Source organism: Ixodes scapularis, unplaced genomic scaffold (assembly GCF_016920785.2).
Source record: "Ixodes scapularis isolate PalLabHiFi unplaced genomic scaffold, ASM1692078v2 PGA_scaffold2__306_contigs__length_199485367, whole genome shotgun sequence".
Lineage (NCBI taxonomy): Eukaryota > Metazoa > Arthropoda > Arachnida > Ixodida > Ixodidae > Ixodes > Ixodes scapularis.
In genome coordinates this window covers 135,617,168-135,643,484 of record NW_024609857.1, presented here as the reverse complement: position 1 = coordinate 135,643,484, position 26,317 = coordinate 135,617,168, and the positions used below count along the sequence as shown (strand labels likewise).

General features: G+C 40.9%; 1 protein-coding gene across 1 annotated transcript in view; it reads left to right on the top strand.

Moving 5' to 3' along the window:
* The window catches only part of LOC8032439 (potassium voltage-gated channel subfamily KQT member 1), a 101,339-nt gene that overhangs the window by 13,326 nt on the left and 61,696 nt on the right, over positions 1-26,317 (top strand). Inside the window, exons 5-7 of the mRNA XM_042291554.1 lie at positions 5,748-5,876; positions 8,118-8,228; positions 16,886-17,070. Of these exons, the coding sequence (XP_042147488.1) occupies positions 5,748-5,876; positions 8,118-8,228; positions 16,886-17,070 (425 nt within the window). The remainder of the gene's footprint in view (positions 1-5,747; positions 5,877-8,117; positions 8,229-16,885; positions 17,071-26,317) is intronic.

Here is a 26,317-nt window from a genome sequence, read left to right as displayed (position 1 = left end):
GAAGGAACAAGAGCCGTTAAGGTACCGAAGGACAGACACAGTCACAGCAATGCTGAATGAACTCAACATTTACCCATTAGCACCATATAGGAAAACTGCTAGGCTAAAGAAACTTTACTTGCTACACACATATCTGCTGAACATACAGTCACAGCCCTTGTTAAAACCGCGTTTGACTCGCAATATTCGAGGCGCCCCCGCGAAAATGACCACGCCACGAAAAGTCCGCATTTGACTTTTCAAATAAGTTTTTTTCCCGCGATTTATAACCGAGTAGAAAAGTCTTCCCCATGGTATCATTGAATGTATTTTTTTCTGCACGTTTTGAGGCCAAACATAAAAAAATTTGTCTGGACAAAATAATATTTAAATAATTCAATGATGTTTGTTACTTTTGTTTTTTGCTTTAATCAAGATTATCCGCCTTTGTATGCTAACAATGTCATGCTTTATAGTTGCTTGTGGGTATGCCTGTATACAATATCTATACGTCCTTAAACCCCACCCATGTAACGATCAGTAGGCCAACAGTATCAATAAATAAATAAAAAAATGCACTTAGTGCTCATTAAAACCAGGGCAATGTGTTTCAATAATATCCAAGGTTACACTTTACTTTCCACAGTTTTCGTTCGGATTCTTTGGATAGTTTGTTTCCTTTCAGTTAGATATATTTTTTAGAATCGTATGGTGTTGTACCGCGGAGCTTGTATTTTTAAGTTAATTGGGGATACATCTTTTCCTCCTTCAATATAATATTATTATATTACGTCTATCCCCTTTGCACCTTCCAAATTGTTTATATCGAGCGTTGATTAGTTTGTAAAAACTTAATCCTGTGGTAGAATAACAAACAACCATCCCATAACTAATATTTCAGTAAAATAGTGAGTAGCATAAATTCATGATTAGCTAAGTGGTTTTCGCATATCTTATCTTATAGTAGCTAGTACTGAAACAGAAACTCTCTGTTTTAATATCATTGACATCGGCAGGCCATGAGAGTTGTTTGCTTAATTCGACTCACAAACATTTGTTAAGGAAAAATAACATATTGTCTTATTTTTCTTCCGGCCCGTTGAAATGAAGGACTGCTCACCTGGTTGCAGAGCCATTCGTTATTCACACATTCAGAATACCTGAAATGAAGACCACAAAGATCCACGGCCTATGAAATCACCATGTGCGATTGCTTAAAAGCGTTGAGGTTTGGTATTCAAACAAACCAAAGGCAGTTGGTTTTGCGTATATGGAACTCCCGAATAACATGGGTCATGAAGGTGTAATTCGCCTTTTGTCAAATACTTCGAAATATTCATAGCATCGTGATTCTGGAGTTCGATTGTTCGAAACACTACTCTTTGCATGACATGGGCGCCCACAATATCTGTTCGCGATAGCAACTTTATTGCTGCATTTTCGATGCAGAGGAAACAAAACTGTCCCATGTTTGAGTCACTCATATAAAATAGTAAGTTTAGGTCTCATGTATACTCAATGCCAGCAAAAGAATAACAGCCTACATGAAAATCCTTTGAATGCTGTCCTGAAGTTGACTTCAACGCACGGTCGAGTAGGAATCTACTTTCAATCGTTTCACGACGAGGATATCAGCTAAGCCTCTATGATAAAATAAATTAAAAAAAAGGCTAGATATGTCCAGGTGTAGCGGTGTCTGGCATTTTGCTTCAGTCAAACTGGTCGTGGGTCACTATTCTCGGAGTATTGTAATCTTACCTAGCAAGTTTGACTAGGATTGGGTACCGGGCTCCACTTGACGGACCACAACGCGAGGTCCGTAATATTAGCATAGTTTCATCTTATATTCGTAGAAATATGTTACAAAGAGCCCACATTGTGAACGAATGTTAATCAGTTACTTGGCCTGGACTGCAATTCACGTGGTTTCCATGCTTGACTCATATTTTTGACAGCTCACGTTCTTATAAAAAAAGAGGCCAAGGCAGCAATACGTTTTCTTCAATTCGGTAAACCGATCTCGGAGACTCGCCTAGTCTCAAAGTCAATAAAATGTTTGTTGTTTGGGAAAGTTAAGCAGTTCACTAAAATATATATGTGTTCATTTGCTCGTCACCACACATTTGCAAAACGGGTTTGACCTGTTATTTCATTTGTGCGCTTGTCTGTGCACTCTTTTCTTGATCATAAAACGTCTGTACACGCGAGCATAAGCCGGAGACATGTGTAATGTTCCTTGAGCAAAGGTTCATAGTCAACGACGCCGATTTATGTACACGGCCAGCTACATCACGGGGTGTACAAAAAAGAAATTCCACAATTTAGTCTGAATTCCACATGGGAGCTCTCCGTGTGGGTAGCTATACTTCATTTTACTTTACGTCCGGACGCAGCCGACGCTTCGAGCTGATGGGATTAATGAAACAGTGCCGAAAACGCAAGTCACTGGGCCTTTCGTATACATGATTGCTTGAATAATAATATAACACGTACATAAACATGACAAATACAATGATGCTGTTGGTCATGGTCGTAGCGTCGACTGCGTTTGGACTCAATGTGAAACAAACTATGACTCCTTTTGAATTATTGCTTTCTGCAAAGGGGATGTTTGCATGGTGACATTAAAATAAATATGATTTAAAACTTTAACACAAATGAACGCACCACTAGCCCCTAACCAAACTATTGAAAACTGCGCAGTGGCTGCCGGTGGGCCAGCGCCTTCTATACGACATTCAGGCATTGCAACTACACGGATAAAAACTTGCCGTGAAAAGGTCAACTAGGTAAGATAGGATCACGCGCCTTTTATAGAAGCAGGGTTAGGCTTCTGGAGGTTCCGCGCAATGTTATATCTTAAGGTTATGTAATGGCGCATTGGTAATGTCCTTTACGTAACTATCCTCTTATGGCTTTTAGCTTACGAAAAACGTGCCGCATTTGTCACTTCACTATGAATAAAGCAGTCAGAAACTTCAGGTACTGCAGAGCATGATTTTGTTTGCTGATGCCGTGTTCGTAAGGGCTCTCATATATTTAACACAGTAAGAAATACCAGTGTTTTCACTTTGATGTTTTTTGTTGTCGGCAAGCGTGCGAGCGTCGGCAACTTTATTTTGCTTTGCGTTTTGTTGTTAAGCTCTAACGTTTTAGCAGAATTTATAACAAATTGGAGATACATAATTTAGCTTCATTGGATTTGGTATTTTCGACAGAATATTGAGTTGCGCGCTCGGGTATTTACAGCTTTGTATGCCCTCTCTGCTGAAATTGCTTCCTCTATTACAATGACGGTTCCCAAACTTGAAATAAAAGGCTGTTGTTATAAACAAACTAAAACAAATATATGGCAACCTAAAAAGCAGGTGATCCGGATACGCTGTAAGCGACTTTATCTTCGCATGCTCAATATCTAGCGAAACTTGGGAAGTGCAACTTTCGGGAAGACTTTTATAAACACACAACTTTGCGACTCGGAGCTAGAGGTGTGCTTTGATATCGTCTCATTGTCGTGGAATATTTCTCCAGACAGTTTCTTGCAATATTTTTGAACTCGCAAAATTCGCTCAATTTAGGTCATTGGAAGTTAATCGTTTAATATACGTAATTTTTTCTTTCTCATATTAAATCAGAATTACAACTTTCAAATCACGAATATGTATGTCGAACACCAAGGCATATCATTTTATGTAAAATCAAGTTACCATATACTTTACTTAGCCAACGTCTGAACCAATTAACACAACGAAAACGCAAAACATCGGCTTCATACTAACACTATTATTACACTTGCGGTCATCGGTATTGTCGTACTTCATGATATTTCGTTAACTGTGGGTGCTGTTTGGGTGATCAGGCACAAGCATGACTCTAACTCCACCAGTAATTTCAGATTGGGCTAGAGTGTTTGGCGTCATGAAAATAAACACATTGAAAAAGCATTGCTTGGAGTAAAACCTCCGGTCAATTTTTGTCCGACGAGTTTGAAATCGTCGAGCAGGCATAGTAAGCAAACTAGAAGACAGTGCTAGAATATATTCCCTTTAAACATTGTATTAAATTTGAAAGAATCTCCGAGTAACACAGTCCGCATCAAGCCATTTAAACCGACTTGTGACAAGTAATTCAAACCAACGTAAAAACAAGACTATCTGTAAACGTGGAAGTAGGTCAAATAGACCAGGGAGAAAATTGGTTTTATAATTTTGTGAGTGACAGGTTCTAATTCCAAAGCACAACAGCATGGACGTAAAAAAGAAAGAAACATTTGGGGAGCATAAGCAGCAGTTAAAGCTTAAAATTAACAGTAATTGGCAATTTATCAAGCTTCTAGGACGGAAAAGCTCTAGTCAGCATTTCTCGTGCATATCACAAATAACATTCGTGACCAGCTGCCCCGTTCTGTTTTCCGGTAGTCGACGACCCGTGGCATGTTTAATCAGCACTCGAGCTGAAATAGCGAAAATTTTAAATTGCGTTGTCGTAACTGTGATTACCTAAAGTCTTTCGGCACACCGGCATCGTCTGCCGAGTGCCTCAGAAGGCGCTCTGTGACTACAACAGAAGTGATCTACCGATAGCGTCGCAGGCCTGCCGTATGTTCTAAATGGAAAATAATTTATAAATGTCTAGATTTCTTTACGACTCTCCGTCACTCACAAGATCCCACGGGCCTGTGTCCCAAGTTAGACAAGAAAAAAAAAGAGATGGTCTGAAGAAATAGGCAATGTTTTTTTTTAAACAGTACAACTTCTCTGTAGTACCACTTCGTCACACTTTTTTATTTCAGTCATTGGTTAGGCACCGCTATAAAATATATTGCTGAAAACGTGTCCTTGACATAGAAGGGAGTAGAGTTTGTTGTCCTTAGCGTAGTTACGTGAGAGCCCTAAAGGTTTTGTTTTCGCAAAAAGAGCTATAGATTGGCTGGATATTACGTGAGATTGATTATACACTTTTGTTGAAGAACGTTTTCCTGCGAGTGGCTGCTTTGCAGGGTGAGAAGTGTTATTGAAAGAAACTCACAAAAACTCTCTTTCGCTTTTTCTTAGCTTGGTACCTTTTTCAATCTTTTGAAAATCAGTTACAATGACAATAAGACTTTTTTGAACACTTATGACTGTCTTTAAACGTAACTAAAACAGAATCTATGTGTTAAACAATTTCAGTTCATATATGCACATAAACACAAACACAACCAGAATAACGGGCTAAATTTGATTAAAACAGAGATCCTACTTTGCGAAGGTTCTTTTGAAAATAAATAAAGTAGTTTTTGATTTGTATACATTAAACGCATGGGTGCGTCGTCCCATCGCAGACACGATTTTGTTTGAACATTGGCAATAGATATGCACGTTTTGAATTATCCAATACTTTAAAGTGTGTTATTATTGTTTTTTTATGTAATGAAGGGTTTTGTGAATAACGAAACGTAAAATAATTAATTACACTAGTAGGTTATATGCATTCTAGTGCTCGGCTAGAGCCTCCACAATTCCCACCTTTTGGTTTCGAATATTAAACTGACCCTCGTGTCTTCTCACGCCCTCGAGACTGAGTTAATCAATCCAAAATCATTTTTTAGCGGTTGGCCCGAGAGTAAAATAATTCGTAATTAGTTCACCTAGACATTAACGTTCTTTTGACGTAGTGATTTTGATACCTTAATTTTAAGATAAAAAAAGACGGTCGTATGCAAATGTCTGGTGAGCGTCAGCTGTTTCTTGTTAACTTGTTTTTGTTATTGTTTCTTCTCTTTTCAGGAGCTCATCACAACTTTGTACATTGGATTTCTAGGACTTATTTTTTCTTCATTTCTTGTATTTCTCGCCGAGAAAGATGTCAACCCTGTAAAGTTTGGTAATTTTGCTGACGCCCTTTGGTGGGGTGTGGTAAGTACATGCAGTGACTTCCTACAACGTGCAAATTTATTTCACACTATGCGTGTTTTTTTTTTTAGAAATTGATGATGCTGCACTGTTTACATTGGCTAATTAGACGAATTGTAGAAATGTAACAAAATCAGATGACTTCTGTTCACTGCGACTGTAGGTTAACCTTGTTCGTTCTCTTGATGTAGGCTTCGTGGCAATAAAAAAACAGTGTATTGGATGATTCGATAAAGGTTGCTATTCATGGGTCGGACTGTTTAACGCGTCCTGTTTCTCGTTAATAAAACAAAATTTTTACACATCTAGCGATGCTTAAAAGGCTACTGACAGCTCCAACATTCATATATTAGTTGTATAAAAGCAATGTTAAGAATCCCTGGGTTAAATCATAAAATTGATTAGCTTAGGAAGGGCGTATTTTGCGGAAACACCTTTTTTCAACTCGCTAGGTTTCCGAACTTTCGCTCGAACCAATGAAGCAAAAACTGCCAAAATGCAGCCCTCCTCACTTTTCTGAATGACTGAAAACCGTAAGTGTCGAGTAAACGTATTTCTTCTCTCCTTCTCATCAATTACGCCAATCACGGGCGCGTGCAAATTTTCCTCTGAGCTTGCCATGTGAACATTCTGCGTAAGGAGGCGACGTGTTACGCCACAGTTTCACTTTATTTTTTTTTTCTTGGTGTGTGTGTGTGTTTTTGGGGGTGGGGGGGGGGGGGGGGAGCGCCTTACTTATTGTGCCGAAATTAGTTCTAGAAGTTAAAGAGAAAAACGATGTCTTGCTGACCTTGGTGCGATATGTGAGGGCTTTTACCCAATTTTTTTTTATTGCTCGCGATTGCTCTGTCGAAGCCCAAATAATTATACAGCACCGCAAAAATAAAATTGATTCAGTTGTTGCAGTTTTCCGAATCGTTTGCATCCAACTCAATGACACTAGAGCACCCTCCAGGCGTCGTCATGTTGAGGCTCAGAAAGTAGGAGGCAGCCAATGCATCGTCAGTAACATTTGGGTGTCTTCCGATTTCTTTTTTTCCTTTTTTGGAAGTAGCCACGTTGTGCGATAGAAATCGCCTTAAAATTATATTTGATGTCATTACAAATTGGTACAGACGGGCTGAATTTGACACCTCCAAATGCGCCATCGCAAATAAAGCAAACAAAACCCCGGCTTGAGCACAAAAATAATTTGTTTTTTTGCCGATCTATTTTTTTGTTGTATTTTTCATTTTAGTTGCATTACGTGCTCCTAGAGCGTTTGATACAATAAAACCACATGGATGTTGGGACTGTCAGTGGCCCTTTAGGTGCCAAGATGTACGAATAAACTCACTTTTCCTCCATGTGAACGCTTCACAATTTGGCGCTCGCGTTCTTCCAGGAACCACTGCACATTACTCTTCTGATTATTAAAACAGACGGCGTATATATATATATACTTGTGCGGGAGACAACGTCAAGTTTCTCGCAGTGATTTATTTTATAGATTGAGAACACGCTGCCGGAGGGCTTAAAAATAGGTAATAAAAGAGAGGGAAAGAGGAAAACAGAAGAAACATGTAAAGCTCCTCTCAAGCTGTATTTTTGTTTTCTTATTTTTTAAAAATAAAGCTATTTAGATGTACTTAACCCTAAATCATTATATATGTATTGAACAGGCAAAATGAGGACCTTGTTTTTTGTTTCTTGCAAAAAATGCTTATTCAGGCTGATAAATCATTCAGCCAAATCCTTTATCTCTGTATGTTTCAAGTACAAATATTATACGGTAAGCTTTGCTATGCCATATTCGAGCGAGCGTAGCACACTGCAAAAACAAACAATAACTTCAGGAAGCAAACGAAAACTAGAATGAATTATATTACACACGAGGGCTTGGTCCATTAAAAAAACAGTCGTTAATATTGCAGTATCTTTTTCAAAATAAGTAATGAACGACGCTCTGCGCGTGGTTTATTTCAAAGCTAGTCAATTTATGACTGATGCGGTAAAGTTACCGAAATGTTTGTTCTTTCTGAGAGACCAAAAATAATAATAAACTTGATCATCGTATATATAGGTTTTCTACTCTTAAAGTTTCTTTGAATAGTGCTGAGAGTTTTTTACGGCGCCTTTCTTAACTTAAAAAATATCATTGTAACACACATTTATGTGGATTTAAATATTATATAATTTAGATTCTCCAAACTCGATATAAAATATTACAAAAGGAACTCACTCCCCTCGTAACTTCTGTTTCAGATCACCTTATGTACAGTAGGTTATGGTGATACAGTGCCTGTCACGTGGCCCGGGAAGTTGATTGCCTCTTTCTGCGCTCTCATGGGAATCTCCTTCTTTGCTCTACCAGCTGTGAGTATACCTGGTTTAAAAAAAAACAAAAAAACAATCGTGTAGTTAAAACTATGTTTCTGCGATATGTATACTATATAGCCCTTAACATCAGGCATGCTTTCATCCGTGCTAAAATTTGAAATACTTCATTTTAACTGACACTGTATTAGAAATGTCTAAAGACTATTACGAATTCCGGCAAACTTTGTCGCAAGGGTCGGTGTAATAATTTATAGCGGACTCATTGGTTATCAGAAAAGATAACTGAACAGACATGCCTGTGCCTGTAGTGACTCGGTGGCTAATGGACACATACACTCTTGATGTTTGTCACGATCCACCACAAAAGATAAAAAAGTCAGTTTTCCCATCAATGCTTTCAGCACAAAAAGGAAAAATATCTAATGACTGCTAGTTGCAAAAATGGCCTAAAAAGTAAATCTTTAGGCTCTTCCAATGTTATTTGCCCTGGCGTAAACGATGTCGCGTCCCATGCACAAGCCAGTATTGGTTAATGTGGGAGTTACATTTGAACTCTATTTTTGAGAAGCAAATAAATATTGCATTGTATTGTATTGTTTAAAAAAGTTTTACATTGTTTTGTGGGCAGTAATACTACACAGGCGAATGGGTTGAAAGAAATAGGGGTCAAACCCGTAAACGCATTTGATTAATATACATCTATCGTTATTTGAATTGTACAGCAATAACTGAATCATGAAAACATATATTGACCACTATGCATTTAAGGAAATTTCTTCCAAAATGTATATATGCTGTTTAGTGCTATAAGAGCTGACGACGTTCATCTTTTGCATATCAACTTTTATTTTTCATAAACGGGGCTAATGAACATTTGATTGGAACCGCTTGCGAGAGCATTCCGCTATATTTCTTGACATCGCGTTAATCAGAAATTACACGCCGAGAAACCTATTTTAGTGAAGTACTCATTTTAGTGTCATTGAATAAAAACAGAGAGATGTTCTAAAATTGTTGGCTTATATTTACCTATTTCTGTAACTTCAAGATCGATCAAAAAGGAACCAATGTTCGTACAAATGTGGTGTTATACAGATTAATGGGCAGATTTCCGAACGTAGTATAGGTATTAAATATACATGAATTCTCGCAAACTCAGGACGTCGTCCTATCGTTGATGCCATTGTATCCTTAGTATGAACGTCTGTGCCATTTGTATTGTTGTTACTAAATAATTAATTTGAATGCGCTCGAACCTTTTTATTTTTTAAGAGTTAGATATGCCCACTTCAATCAAATAGACTTCTGTCAAATATGCTTAAGTTAAAGAATTAGATGTACGCGTGGAGAACTGCTTTGACAAGTCGATGGAAGAGGGCGAGAACATGCACCAAAATTATAGAATCATGTAAGCTTTCATGTGGAACCTATATCAAAGTTCAAATATTCCTAACCCCCCCCCCCCCCGCCTACCCCACCTCCTCCCACAAGAAAAAAAATTAAAAGAATAAAATAAAAGGGAAATTAATAAACTTCTACTTTGTAGGCATGATAGAATTAATTTGTCCCTTGGTAAAATATCTAGAATTGAAAGAAAAACCTAGTGTTGCAACTTCATAACAAACTTATGAGTTAGGGAAAGCGCAAATGAAAAGGAAGTGGAAAAGTTAGATAGTGACAGGAAACGGCAGTTAGAGAACAGCCATATTTAGTCATTTTGCGGTCATTATAAATACCCCCGGCACCTATGACAACTTAATGTACCATAGGTTTACAATCTGGCGGCAGCAGTTAACCAACAGCAGCAAAAAAGGGATGCACAGTGCCGTGGTTTAACCAGCGTCGCTGAGGAGCCTTAGTTTTGAAGTAATTAAATACGTAACACACCTTTATACTGGTAAAAAACGTTTTTTTTAACTTATTGTCAAAGTAAACACAAATGTATTACAACTAATTAATCTTTGCCTTAGGGGTATGGTTTTAGACAATTCTTGAACGCTAATGAGAACTATTTTAAATCTTTCCACAAAGTAATACTTCAAAGGAAACATATTTCCAGAGAGTCAGGAATAAAGCTTTCTTTTTAAACTAATTTCTTAAGTGGATTTGCTTGCAGTATTTTCATTATACTATTAAGAGATAAAATCTCGCTCAGTGCCCAGTCTCCTGTTTCCCTATGCATTTTAGTTTTTATTGCCACTGTTTTAGCTCCGTAGCGAGAAACTTAATACGAGAAAGCACCCGAAGGTAACCGGATCATTAACATGGCAGGGCGCACCTTATAATGTCCACGCCTCGTGTTCCGAGATTCGTTCTATGATGTCCTTATCATACTATGCCCAAATCTAATTGACTATGAAAATATAATAAGGTGCCCACGACCTGTCGCTCCTAACGTTTTCTTTTTTTTTTGTTTTTTTATCCTGAGAGTAATTATAGTATAGATTTTTTAGGGTCGATTATACCAAACGCCATAGCCCTAAGGAGGGTATATCCTTCGTTACGCTGTCTTTAGTACATGCGTACAAGCAACGTTTCATAGGAATCTGACTTCTGTGCACCAATGTCAAAACCATTATGGTGTTTTTGGGCACGCCATAAATAAATATCAATATCAAAATAGCGGTCGGAGATTTTGTGATAGCTAACAAGAGGGTACGGAGAGTGCAAGAAACTTCGTTTTCTTGCAGAAAGAAGTAAAAATAATAACAACAATTACAGCTGGATTGATGTAAGTAATTCGGAAGTGACTGAGAAATGTTCACGGAGATTTCGCTTTTAATTGCTACCGCTATAAAACAGAAGAAATTAGTTTCCCCATTTTACCTTTACGTACCCTGATCCTTTCTTTAATATAAAAGAGTATTTCACTCCTTTCCCATTTTTTTCTATTGTCCATAATATTACGTTTTGGGGTATATTGATCCGCTTTATTTTTCTTACGGTTAATCATTTAGAGAGCATCATTATTATTGGGCTTGTACAACATATTTATTTTTTACAAACACAGAATGAACGTGATGCATCGAAGGTGTACATTTCTCGTGTAGTTTAGGACTCAAAATCTGTAGACTTTTGCGACGAACTCTAGTCTATGTATGTAATTCTGAACTTACGTACGTTGTTTTCTTGTGATAGCGTCAGTCAGAATGACTGAACGCTGTTTCACAATTTGTGACGAAGCTTTCCTGAAGAGGCACCTTCACGCGTGCTGATAAAGAAGGGATGGGAGAAACCTGGATTTGACCTTACCGAACACGAGCCCGGCAAAGACGACGAACTGAAGGAATCATGGGTCATCCCCTCCCCCATCTTAAACGGACGCGAGCGAAAGTTGGTACCGTCAGTTTATGTGTTTCCCCGTTTTGATAGAAGCAAAATTAAGACAAGGAACGATGGGGTAGTTAGAAATGAAAATATGAATGCATGAATGACTATCACGCAGCGCCTTAAAGCTTCGTTTTAAATGTTTGTTATTTCATGCCATCGATTTAGCCATTAAAGAAAGAGTGAGCAAATTGTTTCATTGACGGAGTTTCACAATTCAAGAGCCCGAACCTAGAGGGACGTTTTTCATAAAGTTACAAACACTAACACCAGGAGAGACATTAAAAGAGCACTGAAGTAGATTTTGATTTTTTTCTGAAATAAAAAAAAAAAAGTTATATAAAACCTAAAACAACAACAACAAAAAAACTTTCAGCCTTTCCACTTTGGTGACGAAGGAAGAGCAGCGGAGATATACTTTTGCCGCCATCTATGAGCGACAGTAACAACCAGACAACCGGCAAGCCGGTTTTCCGGTTGCCGCCGTCACTCATAGATGGCGGTAGCTTTTTAGGTTTTTTTTTTCGAGATTTATTTGTCCACGGACACAAAGCCCTTAAGAGCCCTTAAGAGCTCCGCTGTAAAATTCAATATCCTAGAATATAGTCATGCATCGACTTTTAGCCTATTATAAACGCGACCAAATGTCGTGATATGCTTTTTGGGGGAATATTCTTAAGAAAACGGGCATGTGCAAATTAATGGGGGAGTGTTTATTCAAGGGTAACTGCAAAGAAAAAAAGTCTATTTTTAAACAGCCTAATTGGGACAAGCATGTCACAAAGCAATTTTTCCGCCAAAAACAAATTTTTTTACAGCAATATTTATTGCGCGAGACTGATTTTAGTTTGCGGCTATTTCGTCCGATATACGCCACGTAGTGGCTGCTATATGTCACGGAGTGACGTATTCCAGCCACTCCGCGCGCGTTGCAACAGCAGGAGTTTCAAATGTGGAGAAGTTGACTCTGACTAAATTACGTCCTGTGGCGTAAATTTTACTAGAAAAGGTTTGTTTTTTCGCGGAATATTTGTTTTGTTACAAGCTTGTCCCAAATAGGCTGTTAAAAAAAAACATTTTTGTTCTTTGCAGCTAACCTTTAAAGGAACCATGAAGGCAATTTAATTTTTTTTTTTTTTAAGAAGGTGTTTACGGAAGCATTGGTGTCCTGGCATGCCACACAATTTTTTCTATAACGTTGTGTCTCTTATTTCTGTACCTGCAAATAAATTTGCGAAACCAAAACAAGCATTCATATTTCTTCCCTTTTTCGTCTCAGGAAAGAGAAGTGACGTCAGGGAGCACTGTCGGCATCGGTAGGACTTAGTGCACAATCATTGTGGTTCCCGTGGTCCGCTCTAGTGCATGGCGGTCTGTGAAGAAAACCTGGAAGAAATGGACGACAACGCCGCGCTCGCAAGCGAGTTTGAGCTCCCGTTCGGCGACCTCACGCCGACTGAACGGGAGATGCTGCTAAGGACGCAGAACCCAGGATTGGCGACTGATGCAGGAATGCTGCGCATTGCTGCATCGGTCGGCAGTTTATGCAAACTGACGTCGCCCGATCGACCGCACGTCTTTAGCCGACCTTTCGCGCAACCTACTACTGCACAAAAACGCGGCATGATTGGTGAGACACCAGTTCGCAAAGCGAACTCGAGACGACGCACGAAACCAAAACCAAAAGTCCGCCGCCCCCGGCGCTCGTACCTTCTTCATTTTTTTTTTTTTTTTTGTCCATGGTTGCTCGATGCTTTTTACGCGCCCAAGGTAGCAGTGCGGGATGCGTTCAACCAGTGACAAACGAAGGGATCGCTTCAGATTATGCTTTTATACACGGTATGAAACCTATTAATTCCCAACTACAACTTCAAAAGATTATCCAACGTTCAAATAAAAATTTTTCATCACATCTCACCACCGAAATCAAAACCAAGAGCGCGTCTATCGTTTGAACCAATCGCCAGACGAGGAGCCCGTTGTCGTCACGCTTCGGCGCACTTTAGTTCACCTTTCTGCCGCCTCCTCGGTGGGGTCTCAGGCATCGTTCCCGGCGCTATTATTACCGCGCATGTTTGCTCGATTGGTGCGTCGGGCTAGAACTTGGTCAACAGTATCTGAGACGTGCCTGATATTCATTTCAATCGTCGAATAAAACTTCGAAACTGCCTTCATGGTCCCTTTAAGAAAGAACACATATGGATAATTATATTCTTGATTTTTGAGGATGCATGCGACGAGAAAACTGCCTCTGTGCGATAAAAAGCTTATCTAAATATAATTGAATTCCTTATTACGTGAATGTGTAACATTGTATCTAGAAGCACGATTCATGTGCATGTAAGGATAAAATAATCCTGCAGCGCTTGGTTAAATCCACGACACTCTAAAAGAACGTAAAGTGGGAACGTGCCCTCATAAGGACGGACTTTTTAGAATCATGTACTCACTAAAACCCCTTTAATTGCTCGATCGGAAAGTAAGGGACTGATCTAAAACAGATATATACAACCAACCTCTAATCGGTAGGGTCAGAGTTGGGGTTAGAACACGAGAGTTTGTGCAAAGTAATTTATTCACTATTTTTTCTCAAAGTCATAAAACAACAGTTTACTACTTCCGTATTGGAAACATCCGATACCCGCCGCACTGATATTTTGAAGTCTTGATATGGCATTCAGATGTTCGGAGAAAAAGATTTCTGCCTTGTTCAATCATGCACCTAAACTCGTACCCTGCCAGCAATTATGGGCGTACCAGCCGGAACGGCAAGAGGGGCGCCCTGCCCCCCCCCCCCCCCCGCTAAATGTAGCGGGGGGGGGGGGGGGGCAGGGCGCTAAATTTCCCGCTAAATTTAGCGAAAAATTGAGCAAAAATTTTCCGCTAAATAGGAGAGGAGCAGGAGAGGAGGGTACGGACCCTATTGAAAATTCCATCAAGCTACGTAATTTGGGACATTGACTGCCAGTCAGCAGCCTTGGTGGAACGTGATGGACCATCAGACGTCATCTGATGGTCCATCGGATGACGTCTGACTGCCACTGTCAAGGGAATTTCATCATCAAGGGCAGCATTTATATAAGAGTAAAGCTATACGCACTCATAAATATCGCCAAATGCCCCGATAAAACAAAATGTTCCAGGAAAAAAAAAAAAAAGCAGGATTACCCCGGATCGAATCCGCGACCGCTTGCGTACAAATCGGAGACCTTAACCGCTATGCTACGCCACCGCTACAGAAACTCGATTTGACTATTCGTTTCATACGAGATGCTTCGGCTGCAAATGCAGTTAAGCCGTCAGCATGTTATGAAAGCACTCGTACATCACTCGCCGTACTTCAGTTCTACTCACCTGCCATGTAGAGTACTTTCGCGTCGTAGAATGATCCTTTTGTTCGCGCGTCATCGGCCCAGTAGACCTGGTACACCTTGTCGTCTTCAACTACACCGCTAAAGTCCCTTACATCGTCGGAACTCACAAGAGGCTGGGTCTTGTCGAGTAGAAATTCTACTAAAACATAAGACATTGTAGAGCCCGGGCAGGATCGACAGGTTGGAGCAAGCGGGCAAACAAAACGAGTCGAGAGCGATCGTTCATGAAAGCTCGGCGAAGCCTCTATGGGCGAAGCGAAGTGCGAAGTGTCGTGTTCGACGCTTCGGCGGCTTCGGCGGGCTTCTGATCATGGTTGTCGGTCGGTTGCGTGTCACATCTCTAACGTCAGCGGTTTTATGGGCTCACGTCCCGAAACCGTTTTCTCGTGCATAGATTACTTTTTGTATTCATAGATTTGACAAAATAGTGGTATCCGAACGAACTTTACGTCCTTTGACCGTACTTCTGTCTGCACGTCAAAGCTTTCTGACGTACAGTCAGAGACAATCGATGTACAGTCAGAATCACCACCAGGACATCCTGATGGCATTTCGCCGCGGCCGACTGCCACCAGGAAACCATCAGAAAGCCGACCAGCGGGGTCTGACTGGAGTTTGACTGTCGGTCAGAGTAACTTGTTGGCCAATCAGACATGCTTGACGTACAGTCAGGCACAGTCAGCGGTCCACTAGAAAACATTGACTGCCAAACAGCGTTACATTGATGGATTTTTCCTTCGGGGATAAGGAGGAGCCGCATACCCTCCTGTCCATACCTTCCCCTCCTCCTGCTCAATAGCTGCGCTCTAATTCGACCTTACAGGGGATTGCAAACAACTTTCACTTTTTTTTCTTCAATGAAATACATTCTCTGTGTCTGGTCCAAGGCAGCTGTCAATGGAAAGAGGTTAGTTGGGAAGAATGCAAAGCCCGTTCTCAGTCTAAAGTTCATTGCTTACTGGCATCAGTCACCCGACAGGTAATGATAACGGTGTGTCGTATTCGTAATTCTAAGTGCGTGTATTTACCCCCTTCCCCCTCCCCCCCCGCTTGCCTGTTTTTAATGCGAAAGCATTAGCTGTCCCATGGAGCGGAGCCGGCGTTGTCCGTAACCGCGAAAAACGACAAGGAAATTCCCTCTGCGCCAAATCGGCTCTTAAAATGGCTGCGGCACAGCCCGCGCGGCGGATAGTTCTAAGGAACGCCACCCCGCACTCCTGGCGCTGCTCCCGCGAGCCGCCGCAGCAGCGTACAGCCGTCTCTTCCCAGAGCCCGCGGCCGGCATCTGCAGAGAATAGCGGAGCGCGCAGCTTGAAAGAATACGCTACGTATACGAAAGCTTTCGCAATCCTACACGTTAGCAGGCTTAAGTGTACTCCTGTAATATTTTGTTTTCCTTTCCCATTTCCGCTACTAGGTCTCGCGTGTTTTCTCTGCGCATTTCACTAAGCCGTAGGTACCCGCTTCTATTTCTTGGGTCTTTTTTTGACGGACTTTATCGTCTGCTCTGAAGCGTTGAACGGCATCTAGAGAGCGATGTCTGGAACGCATCTTCAACTCGCGTCTTTGTTTGCCGTCCTTCCCAGCCCATGCAGCAAAAGTGGGCCCGAAAGGGCAATACATTACGTCGCTGAAGGCGGTTTGTCATTCTGTCGAACGCCGCGAGCCAGGCAATTGGTCGTAGAAATGCTGGCGAAAAAACGAGCGAAGCAAAGGTCGCTGTCGTCGTGGCTTCTTAACGTGCGCCTACTTTGATGTTCATCGACTGTCTGAGCAGAGATCGTCCTGCAGCAGCACAGGCGTACGCCGCACTCACTTCCACCTGCAGGATTATGATAAAAAGCAACGTGACATTAAATGATGTCATGAGGCGAGAATCGAGGGACCACTTCTTAGGACGCGGTGAAAACAACCGGTCACAGAGGCGCTCCAGGCACAGTAGCGGGGGTTTCCTGAGCAGCGTCTGAGGTCAGTCCTGTTTTTTTCCTGCAGGGCATCCTGGGTTCTGGATTTGCGCTCAAGGTCCAACAGCAGCAGCGTCAAAAGCACATGATCCGACGGCGTGTGCCGGCTGCTACTCTGATCCAGTGCCTGTGGAGGTGCTATGCCGCCGATGAGAACTCAATGTCCGTGGCCACTTGGAAGATACACCAAGTTCCCTTACCCAGTCCTCCCACGTGAGTACGGCTTCACGACGGCTCTGGTTGTACGAAACGTTCTATTCAATCCCTTGAGGTGCACTGTGATGAGGCGTTGCATCCGCTGGTCTAAGAAAAGTCAGAAAACCGGAAATTTCATGTGATACATGTACCTGGAAGACCGCTCTTGTAACTTGTAATAAGAAGCACGTTCCCCTTACAAAACGTTCTTCGTGTCTCACTTTGTGAAAAAAAAGTGTTTATAAATAATTTTAGTAACAACAAAAATGTGAAGCCACATGCTAAACTCAAAATGATTGCTGTAGAAATACTATGGCAAATAATTCCTGTTGAGTGTCCGTTTATAATGATACATTTATATGGCATCTATACCAACTGCGTGTGTATTTTTTTAGCGTGACCAATGCCTTTAAAAGTAGTTTTTTTAATACTGTTGATTTTGTATGGAACTGGTGTAAAAGAATATTAAAGTTGCTGCCAAAACCTACCATTGCATATACGAGAATTTTAATATTAATTCGATCAGATTTTTTTACAAATAAGGGGAATGAAAATCACGACTTTTGTCTTCGTGTCTCTATCATGCTCGGAGGACATTAGATGAGGAGATAATCGTCACTATAAGTCGCATTATGAACTAATAGCTTATAATTATCGTTTGAATTATTTTTTTTTAATATCTTGGAATTGCAGCATTCCCTGCTTTACAATTAGAGGCCAGACCAATTTATAGAATATAAGAAAGTGCAACGGTTTTTTAGATTTTATTTGCTCGATTTTCGCGTTCCTTAATAAAAAGGAAAACATTTAAAAGGAACGTCGCAAGCCCTACCTACCACGATGTCTGGAACAGTGACATCGTCATTTCAGTCATATCACTTTCTGGGCAGCATGTCTTTGTTGCGTGCGCCGACGACACAAGTGACGACGTGACTTAAGCGATTACGCCATTGTTCCAAGCGTCATTGTAGGTCGGGCGTGATGCTTTCTTTAAGCGGGAAATTTTTAAACCGCGCGAAAATCGATGAATAACTAAAAATGATATCACCTTTTCGCAGAAGTTTTATATTGGTCTGGCCTATATTGATACATGTCGTAGAAAATGCAATTACAATATGACCACCCCAATCAATCAATAAAAAAAATAAGCGAATCTTCGGTAATTAGTAAATTTAGCAACACGATTATCCCATCATCTAATATCCGCCGAGACGGATAAATGTGTGGCGAAGACGGCACTCGCCTAAGTCTCATCGCCTTTTTTTTAAAATAATGTGTTCGAATAAAATCACACTCAGTGTATAGTTAATTAGTTTCAGGCATATTCGAGAAAAAAAATACTGACAGCCGGAACCGACCGGGGAGTTTGTTCACCGGTTCAGCGGCAAATCAAACAGCGCGATTTTCACTTAGAACAAATTTTACAACATCAGGTCTGCACCACATTGAGAATTGCCCAATTAAGAATAATTAGTTATACTAAATTTGGTAGCTTTCCGCCTCTTCGGATAATTTTTAATTAGGATAAAAAACACTTGGTCATGCGTGGCGAATTTCACCCGTTTTGTGCGGTAAGCAATATTCATTCTCGGGACTCTGTAAGCACCGAATAATTGAACGGCCGACTGCCAGGATAAACATATTTTACTGGCTTCTGTGGCGGTGCCCTGGACGAGGCTCGTAGCCCGAGCGCCATCAGCTTGAGCTGAAGCTTCTGCTTCTTTGGTGCCGTTATTTTTGTCCCGAAGTCACGTTCCAATTTTAACAGTAAAGTATGTATATCAACAATTAGCATTTTCACAGATATTAAAGTACGTCGAGAGAATAAAAATGAATAAAGAACGGCGAAAAGCCTTTTCAGTAATCTCTCGAAACAATTTTTCGGCAACAACCTCTATGTTTCTTTATTTGTGAAAAACGGCATAGTAATTAACGTGTACATTCGTTTGAAATAAAAAAAAGAAAGTCACTGTTTAGTGCCCCGTAAATAAACATGGACAGGAGGGAACCGCATGCCAAAACATAGCATACACGTCACGTAATTTAAAACCCTATAGACTTTCAAAATGTTTGAAGATGCACATGACATCCTGCGCCACCAGCAAATGCACTGAGCGAAAAATCACTTACTGTCCTAAATGTCTCTCATGAAAATGTAGAAAAAAAACAAAACCAATTTATTTATTCGATCAATGTGTGAAGCCACTCTTTCAAGCTCTAATGAACTAAATAAAAATTAAGAAAATACACGTGAAGCATGTTTTTTTTTTCGTACGCAAAATCCAAGCACATAACCCAGTGACACGTTACACCTCAAAGAAGGTTCCCGCCAGGGTTCTTAGTCAATCCGAATCCTACCAATAAACTGGGAAAAAAACAAAATCACGTGAGGTTTTTTTTTTTATGTACACGAAGTGTTGATACATGTCCTAGCTCCTTCTTTACGTAATCATGGCACAGATTTAGGCAGTTATTATTAGGTGTCAAGAGCTTTTGGATTAGCCCCTTAATAAAGGTGGCCACCTGAGTTCTATTTCATGCAGTTTCAGCCATAAATTTTACCCATCTGTGGCGAGTGACGGTCTTCCCTCGGGCGGATTCAATGAGGCGGGTGGAGAGGGGGGGGATTGCACTCTCTAAACCCCCCGAGGTGAACTTTTATTCTAAAAAAAGTTACATATACCTGCGGTTTTCGGAGAAAAATGGTGAGCTCCTGATAACATAGCAAATATCAGGTAGGCCAAATGAACCTAAGCAACGCCTCGCCCCCACCCCTCCCACCCCTTCAGCCAAATGTATTCCCCCCCCCCCTGAAAGCCTTCCCCAGAAATCCGCGCCTGAGTCTTGCTGAGGCAAGATGTAATGACTAACTCCGGTGGCAATCCTCTTTGAGGAAAACTTCAAAAAGCCTCTGCCTCGATAAAATGACGTTGTTAATATGAACGGTACTCGTGTAAAAAAAAATTGCTGGGGTATGTATCTCCATTCTGCGTATGATCAAATTCACAATTTTTGTTATTACCCAGTTTATCGGACTAAAAATACAAAAATACGTGTATTTTTATCTTCACTTTTAGGTCTATACTCTGGCAGAAGCTGAACTTTCTGTGTTGCCTAGATTTTTTTGTGTGGTAAATGAAATTTGTTTCTAAATGTTGTTTAGGAACTCGCGATAAATGTTATCCCATTAGAGGCAGGAGGACTTCGCAGAGAAGACGCGGAGGCAATCCCGGTTACCAGTATTCATCCTACGATTCATCTGAGGGTACACTTCTTTTTGTGAGGGAAGCAGGTGCACTTTTCGAGCCGGATTTCAACACGCCTTCTTGACTCCTGAAGGGGTGGTTGATGTACTTTTGGTGAACGCACTTCGGTGGTGTTCCAAGTTTAACCCCATGCGGCTGCGTTAGATTCGGCAGATCGGTGTTTCTCCCACTACTCTTTGAATAAAGGAATCCTAGAGCGACACCGTACGCAGTGGTTTCTAATTGAATACGAGCAATTCGATGGCGGCTTGGTAGTTGCTTGCGTTATTTATTCGTCAAAATTTGTTCAAAAGATTCGTAAAACAGATAGATTGCAACGTTAAGTGTTTTAAAAATGTCTGTTCTCCTTAAACGAGGCTGGGTGAACTGAGTGGTTGTGAAAACAATAAATGCACTAGCGCGACGTGCGAAAGACATGTGTTTTTAAGATGCATATACTTACATCGTAACGTTTGGAATGACACAAATGGACTGCGTCTTTACTGCGATACTGCGAGAACAAGAGCTATAGTTCCGCAGAAACTAAAACGTGAACCCATACGCATGAAATATTCGCCTTGAACTGTATCTAGGATAAGCTACTTTGCCAAAGCACGAGCGCAAGAAAGCAGGGTCATTCCGTGTCAAACGTCCCAGACGTTGCGCTCGACCCCTTCCGATTTCTAAAACAGAAAACAAACAAAAATTCATGGCCTTTTGCCGTAATGTCCGTAGCCATGCCTTAAAATATTTTTGGCGAAAATATTTTTTTTTTTATGGCGTGAGCGCGGTTTTTTGTTTAAAAACAGCATGAAACTAGGCATCACTCAATAATTGATGAAAAATCAGCTTTTTAGTCAAACACCCAACAATATTTTTTCTTAAATTTGCACGGCTTTCGGCTTACAATGTGGTTGGGCCTGTAAAGTTTTCTTTAATTTAAATATTAAAAAAAAACTAAGAAAATTAGGAAGTTTAAACATTTTTGTTATTTTACTAAAAATATATAACTGCTCCGGCACTTAATAGAGCTCTTTACCTGCTGCCCTGCAGGTATATATTCTATAATAAATGTTTAAAACCGCTCAATTAGATATTTCGCAGTAAACAAAAATCCTGAAGTTGGAAAAAAAGTGCGTCTTGACGCATAAACAGCCGTTTATTTGACCATGAGGTGGTCCAAGCAAAAATACAAAATATAGTGGGTTTGGAAGAATAATCGATAGTCTTTTGATTCTGAAAGTTTGTTCAAAGTAATGTGCGTTTAAAGCGAGAAAATAATTTTTGAAGTTGAACTCTCGCGCCACAATCCTGTGTCGCTGCATAACGCCTCTTCACCACACAGCACGCCGTCTGCGACGATACCTTACAATACTAGGTCCTAAGAAAAAGTGGAGTTTTCTGCCGCTTCCCCTTGCACGTCTTCCCGGCCGCAAACGAAGAAACGGCGGGTATCCTGTAATAAACGAGGTGCCGCAAGCGCGTAGCAATAGCACGCCCATTGTGCCCTTTGTACCCTAGGGCGGCTCGAAACGCGAGGCCTAATACGGGCGGCATCAGCTGACATGGACTTCTTCTAAAATGGAAACGCAATAAAATTGCCGCGAAATCTAGCTTTCACGCATACTTCGGTAAAAAGCGAAACTATTCAGCGACGCAAGAATTTGCCGTTTCAAAACCGATTTAAACACAATCGAGGCGTGCGCCTCCAACCGCGCGTATTCGCTAACACCACATCGCCTCGTCGTATGAGATTGTCCGTTTACAGGGCTTTTGTGTTCCTGTCTACATCTGTCCTGACGTCTAGAAGAGAGTGATTGCGAGGTGTACGTAAAAAAACAGCTAGGTTACTCGTGGATGCTCTTACCTGGCAGCGCTAAGCATTTGCTCGTATCAGGACGGTGGAAGACCACAGGAGGACACAGCCGCGCAAAACGAGTAGAAAAAAGCCTCTTTCCACCAAGGTGTACCCGACAACTCGAAGTCCTGCTTTCTACCTGCGTGCGCACACCGTGACACCGTCGCACGCTTTGCCGGGCTCGACGGTGGTGTGCTGTGCAGAGAAGAGGCGCAAGGAACGACGCCCGGTTGCGGCACGAAAGCACAACTTCAAAATGTGTTTTTCCTTTTTGAAACAAAATAATTTTAATTAAACGTATAAGGACAAAAGGAAATAAACTCTTTTGTAGAAGTCACCATGTTACGTATTTTTCTTTGGGCCACCTCAAGGCAGAACTGACGGCTCTTTAAACAGCAAAACGCACTTTTGCACATTTTTTTTTTTCTGCAAGATATTTAGTTGTACGGCCTGAAACCTTCTTTGTGTACAGCATACCTACGGGGCTGTCAATAAGAGTATTTACAGTCTCATGCTGCAAAGCCATAGTTTGTAACAAAACTAAAAATATGCTAAAATGCCCATATATACCTTATTTTTAAAACTGCTTCGAGCATACCAAATTCCATAACCATGATCCTTATTACATATAAATCTAAAATCCGTATGGCTTTTTAGGCAAAAATATACCAGTGTTTCGTCAAAAAGTCTTACTTTTCATCAATTATTGAATGACTTCCTAGTTCCACCCCCTTTTACTAGTTCAAACAGCCATCACCCCATGAAATTTGTTTTTCGTCAAAAAATATGTTAGAGAGGCACCACGAACGTTACGGTGAAGGGCCATCAATTTTATTTTAGGAATCGGAGGTGACCGTGGGACCTTTGGCCTGGCATGGAGAAGTCCTCGGGCACAAAGGGCACAACGGGCCTGCTATTGCTACGCGCTGGCGGCACTTCCGATTATTACACGATACCCGCCGTTTCTTCCCTTGCAGCCGGAAAGACGGACAAGGGGAAGCGGCAGAAAACTCCGTTCTTTCTTTGGCCCTAATCGTGTCAGCTATCGTCCCAGGTGGCGTGCTGTGCGGCGAAGAGGCCGGGTTGTGGTGCGAGAGTTCAACTTCAAACTTTGTTTTCTCGCTTTAAACAAAAATTAATTCGGTTAAACTTTCAGAATCAAAAGATTATAGATTGTTCTTCCAAACCCACCATATTTTCTATTGTTACTTGAACCAACTCAGGGTGAAATATACGGCTGTTTACACGTCAAAACGCACTTTTTTGCAACTTCAGGATTTTTGTTTACTCCCGAGATATTTAATTGAGCGGTTTTAAACATTTTTTATAGATTATATACCTGCAGGGGCAGCCGGTAAAAAGTTTAATTAAGTCCCGGGAGCAATTATATATTTTTAATAAAATAACAAATATGTTAAAATTTTCAAAAATGTTTTTTTTTTTAATTTTTAAACTAAACAAAACTTTACAAGCCCAACCACATTGTAAGCCTTTCAGCTTACAATGTGGTTGGGCTTGTGAAGTGCAAATTTAAGTAAAAATATTGTTAGGTGTTTCATTTGAGTGATGCCTAGTTTAACGCTGTTCTTAAAAGTTATAACCGCGCTCACGTCATCAAAAAAATATTTTTCGCCAAAAATATTTTAAGGCGTAGCTTCAGACATTGCGACAAGAGACCATGAATATTTTTTTTTTTAGAAATTGGAAGGGGTCGAGCTCGACGGGACGTTTGACAGGGAATAACCCAGCACTCAAATTCAAGTAGACGTACCTGCGCATGAAGCACTATTCTAATATAGGCACAACTAAGTCTCTAATACTTTACTGTTATTGTTTTTCCCTTTCGTGCTTTAGAAATTTCATAAAAAAAAAACAAAAAACAGAGTCCATCGCAGAGTACACACTCTGGAAGCAACGATAGGAAGACTATCGTTCGATTGCTTGGCGATTCTTAATTCAAAGCTAGTAGCTGTACTGAATCGTTCAACCCCTGAACCACTGAACAGTTTTGTATTTGCGCTGGTGCAAGGAGCCTTAGGGTCTCAATATAGACAAGAAACAATCATGAGAACGATATTTGTACCCAGTGCCTTTATTCCGACGACAGCCCGGGCCGACATTGAGTGAATGGCCATGCTTCTGCGCCTGAACGACTGAAACCCAGGACCTTCGAAAAAAAATTAAGCTGCCTGCGAATTGAGACTAAGCAAAAACACGCTAATACAGACATAAGCGGTTGCTTTTCCATGATATACCCTGCTTTAAAAAGGTAATCTAGTATACAGCGGTTCGTAATGCGTGTTTCGCAAGTAAATAAGTCTGCAGTCCACCAGGTTCCCCCCTTTTTTTTTTGCTCGCTCGGTTCGTGTAGGTCCTGTCTGAAATATTCGTAATCCAATAAACCAGGCGCGTAGGTCTTCTGCCCAGTTTCAAAGCTACCTACATCTTATGCCTCAAGGGCGGACATGAGGCTCAGTCACGTCAGGTTTCCCGAGGTTCGAGTCCACAGTAAAGAAGCGAACCAATAGACGTACTTCGTGTATTTCCAACCTTGCAAAGACTTGGGTGGAGGTAAGAGGCTGGGTCTATCTTGCTCATTGCGAACTTTCGTGATAGACAACGTGATCACAATGAGTATACCACCAGAAATCTTAATTTTATTGAAAACTGGATCTTTCAAAATTAAACGCATTATCAATTCCCAGAGAAAAGATTGATTTTGTTTTTATACTATCGAGTCCCGGTTCCCCAAACCCAGGCGTCCTGATTTCAACACTGCTCGGGATTGGGCTGTTTGGTAGTTAGTTGCTTTAGTTGAATAGAACCGCGAAGAAATATACATCAGAGAGACGGCAAAGGCAACGCGACGAACATAAATATCTCTTTGTCGTCTTTTGCAATTCTTTGCAGCGCATTTCAACGAAAGCGTTCCGTAATTCAGATCCCTCTCCGCCGCCACATGATACGGATTACAAACAGAGGACTAGCAGGATTACTGCACAAAACGTTTTCCATTTATAGAGCGGACTCGTGGCACCATACTATGGCAGACCGCGCTTACGCCGTCGCTGTCTGAATATCTAATATCAAATTTCACCCATAGTCCCCCCCCCCCCCCCATACACACACGCTCACACACACAAATTTGAAGTTTGTCTTCCAATCTCTAAGTTTTATCACCGGTCGGGCAACGCGCACGTCCATTGTCATGACAGCAGAGCGAAACCCGCCCGAAACACCGAAACAGCTATGCTTTTGGTTTAAAATGTGTTTTATATTTGTGAGAAAGAACAAACAAACTAGTTCAAGACGAAACGTTGGATGTTTTGCGCGATTGGTACTTTAAATCGAATGTTTAGAGCGAATACTCACAGAAAACTTGCAGAGAAAAACGGCGCTTCAAGACGTCACACAACTAAACAAGTTTAACAGAAAAAAACGCTTTCTGTTCACATTACCTCCTGCCCGCGCCTTTTAGTGGAGTTTTCTTCAAGTATGATCTATAAACTGTACACTACGTTTCCACCATGCGTACAAGTGAGATTTCATGTAAGATAAAACCCCGAGACTGGAAAAAAACGAAGGACGACACAATGCAAAAAGTCTCAAACACAGAACCCTGTTTGAGAATTTGTGTGTCGTTTCGTTTTTCGTCATTTTCCAGTCTCGTGGTTTTGTGATAAATTATGCTTTGTTATACACAACTAGTTTGCAAGTCAACTTTTCGAGACTTCCTTTTCGCTCTACAAAATCTAAAAAATACCATAAAAATACCTTTCCAGCCTTTTTTCAATATGAAAACCCCATTAATATCCAATATTTCTGAAACCCGAAGCAGGAACCTGTTTTCGTTTTATTGCCTCCAGTTTTACACAAAAAAAGGTAAAAACTTACGTCTGCTTTGATCCTCGACTCGATCGGAGTCGGCCACCGACATTTAATACGTGGCCTTGACGTAAAGTATGCTTTTCTACCGGAAACGGAAGTTCTCCAAGCCGAGCGAAGGAGCCGCGTAAGTCAATCATCGTGTTGCGTCTAAACGAGGTTTTTGCGTCAACGTTTCGACGCCAGGACGTTGAAACGACGTCACCTACTGAGATTTTCATGAACGCCGATTGCTTGTTAGGACTCGTTGGTACGCGACGCTTTTATGATCAACGCC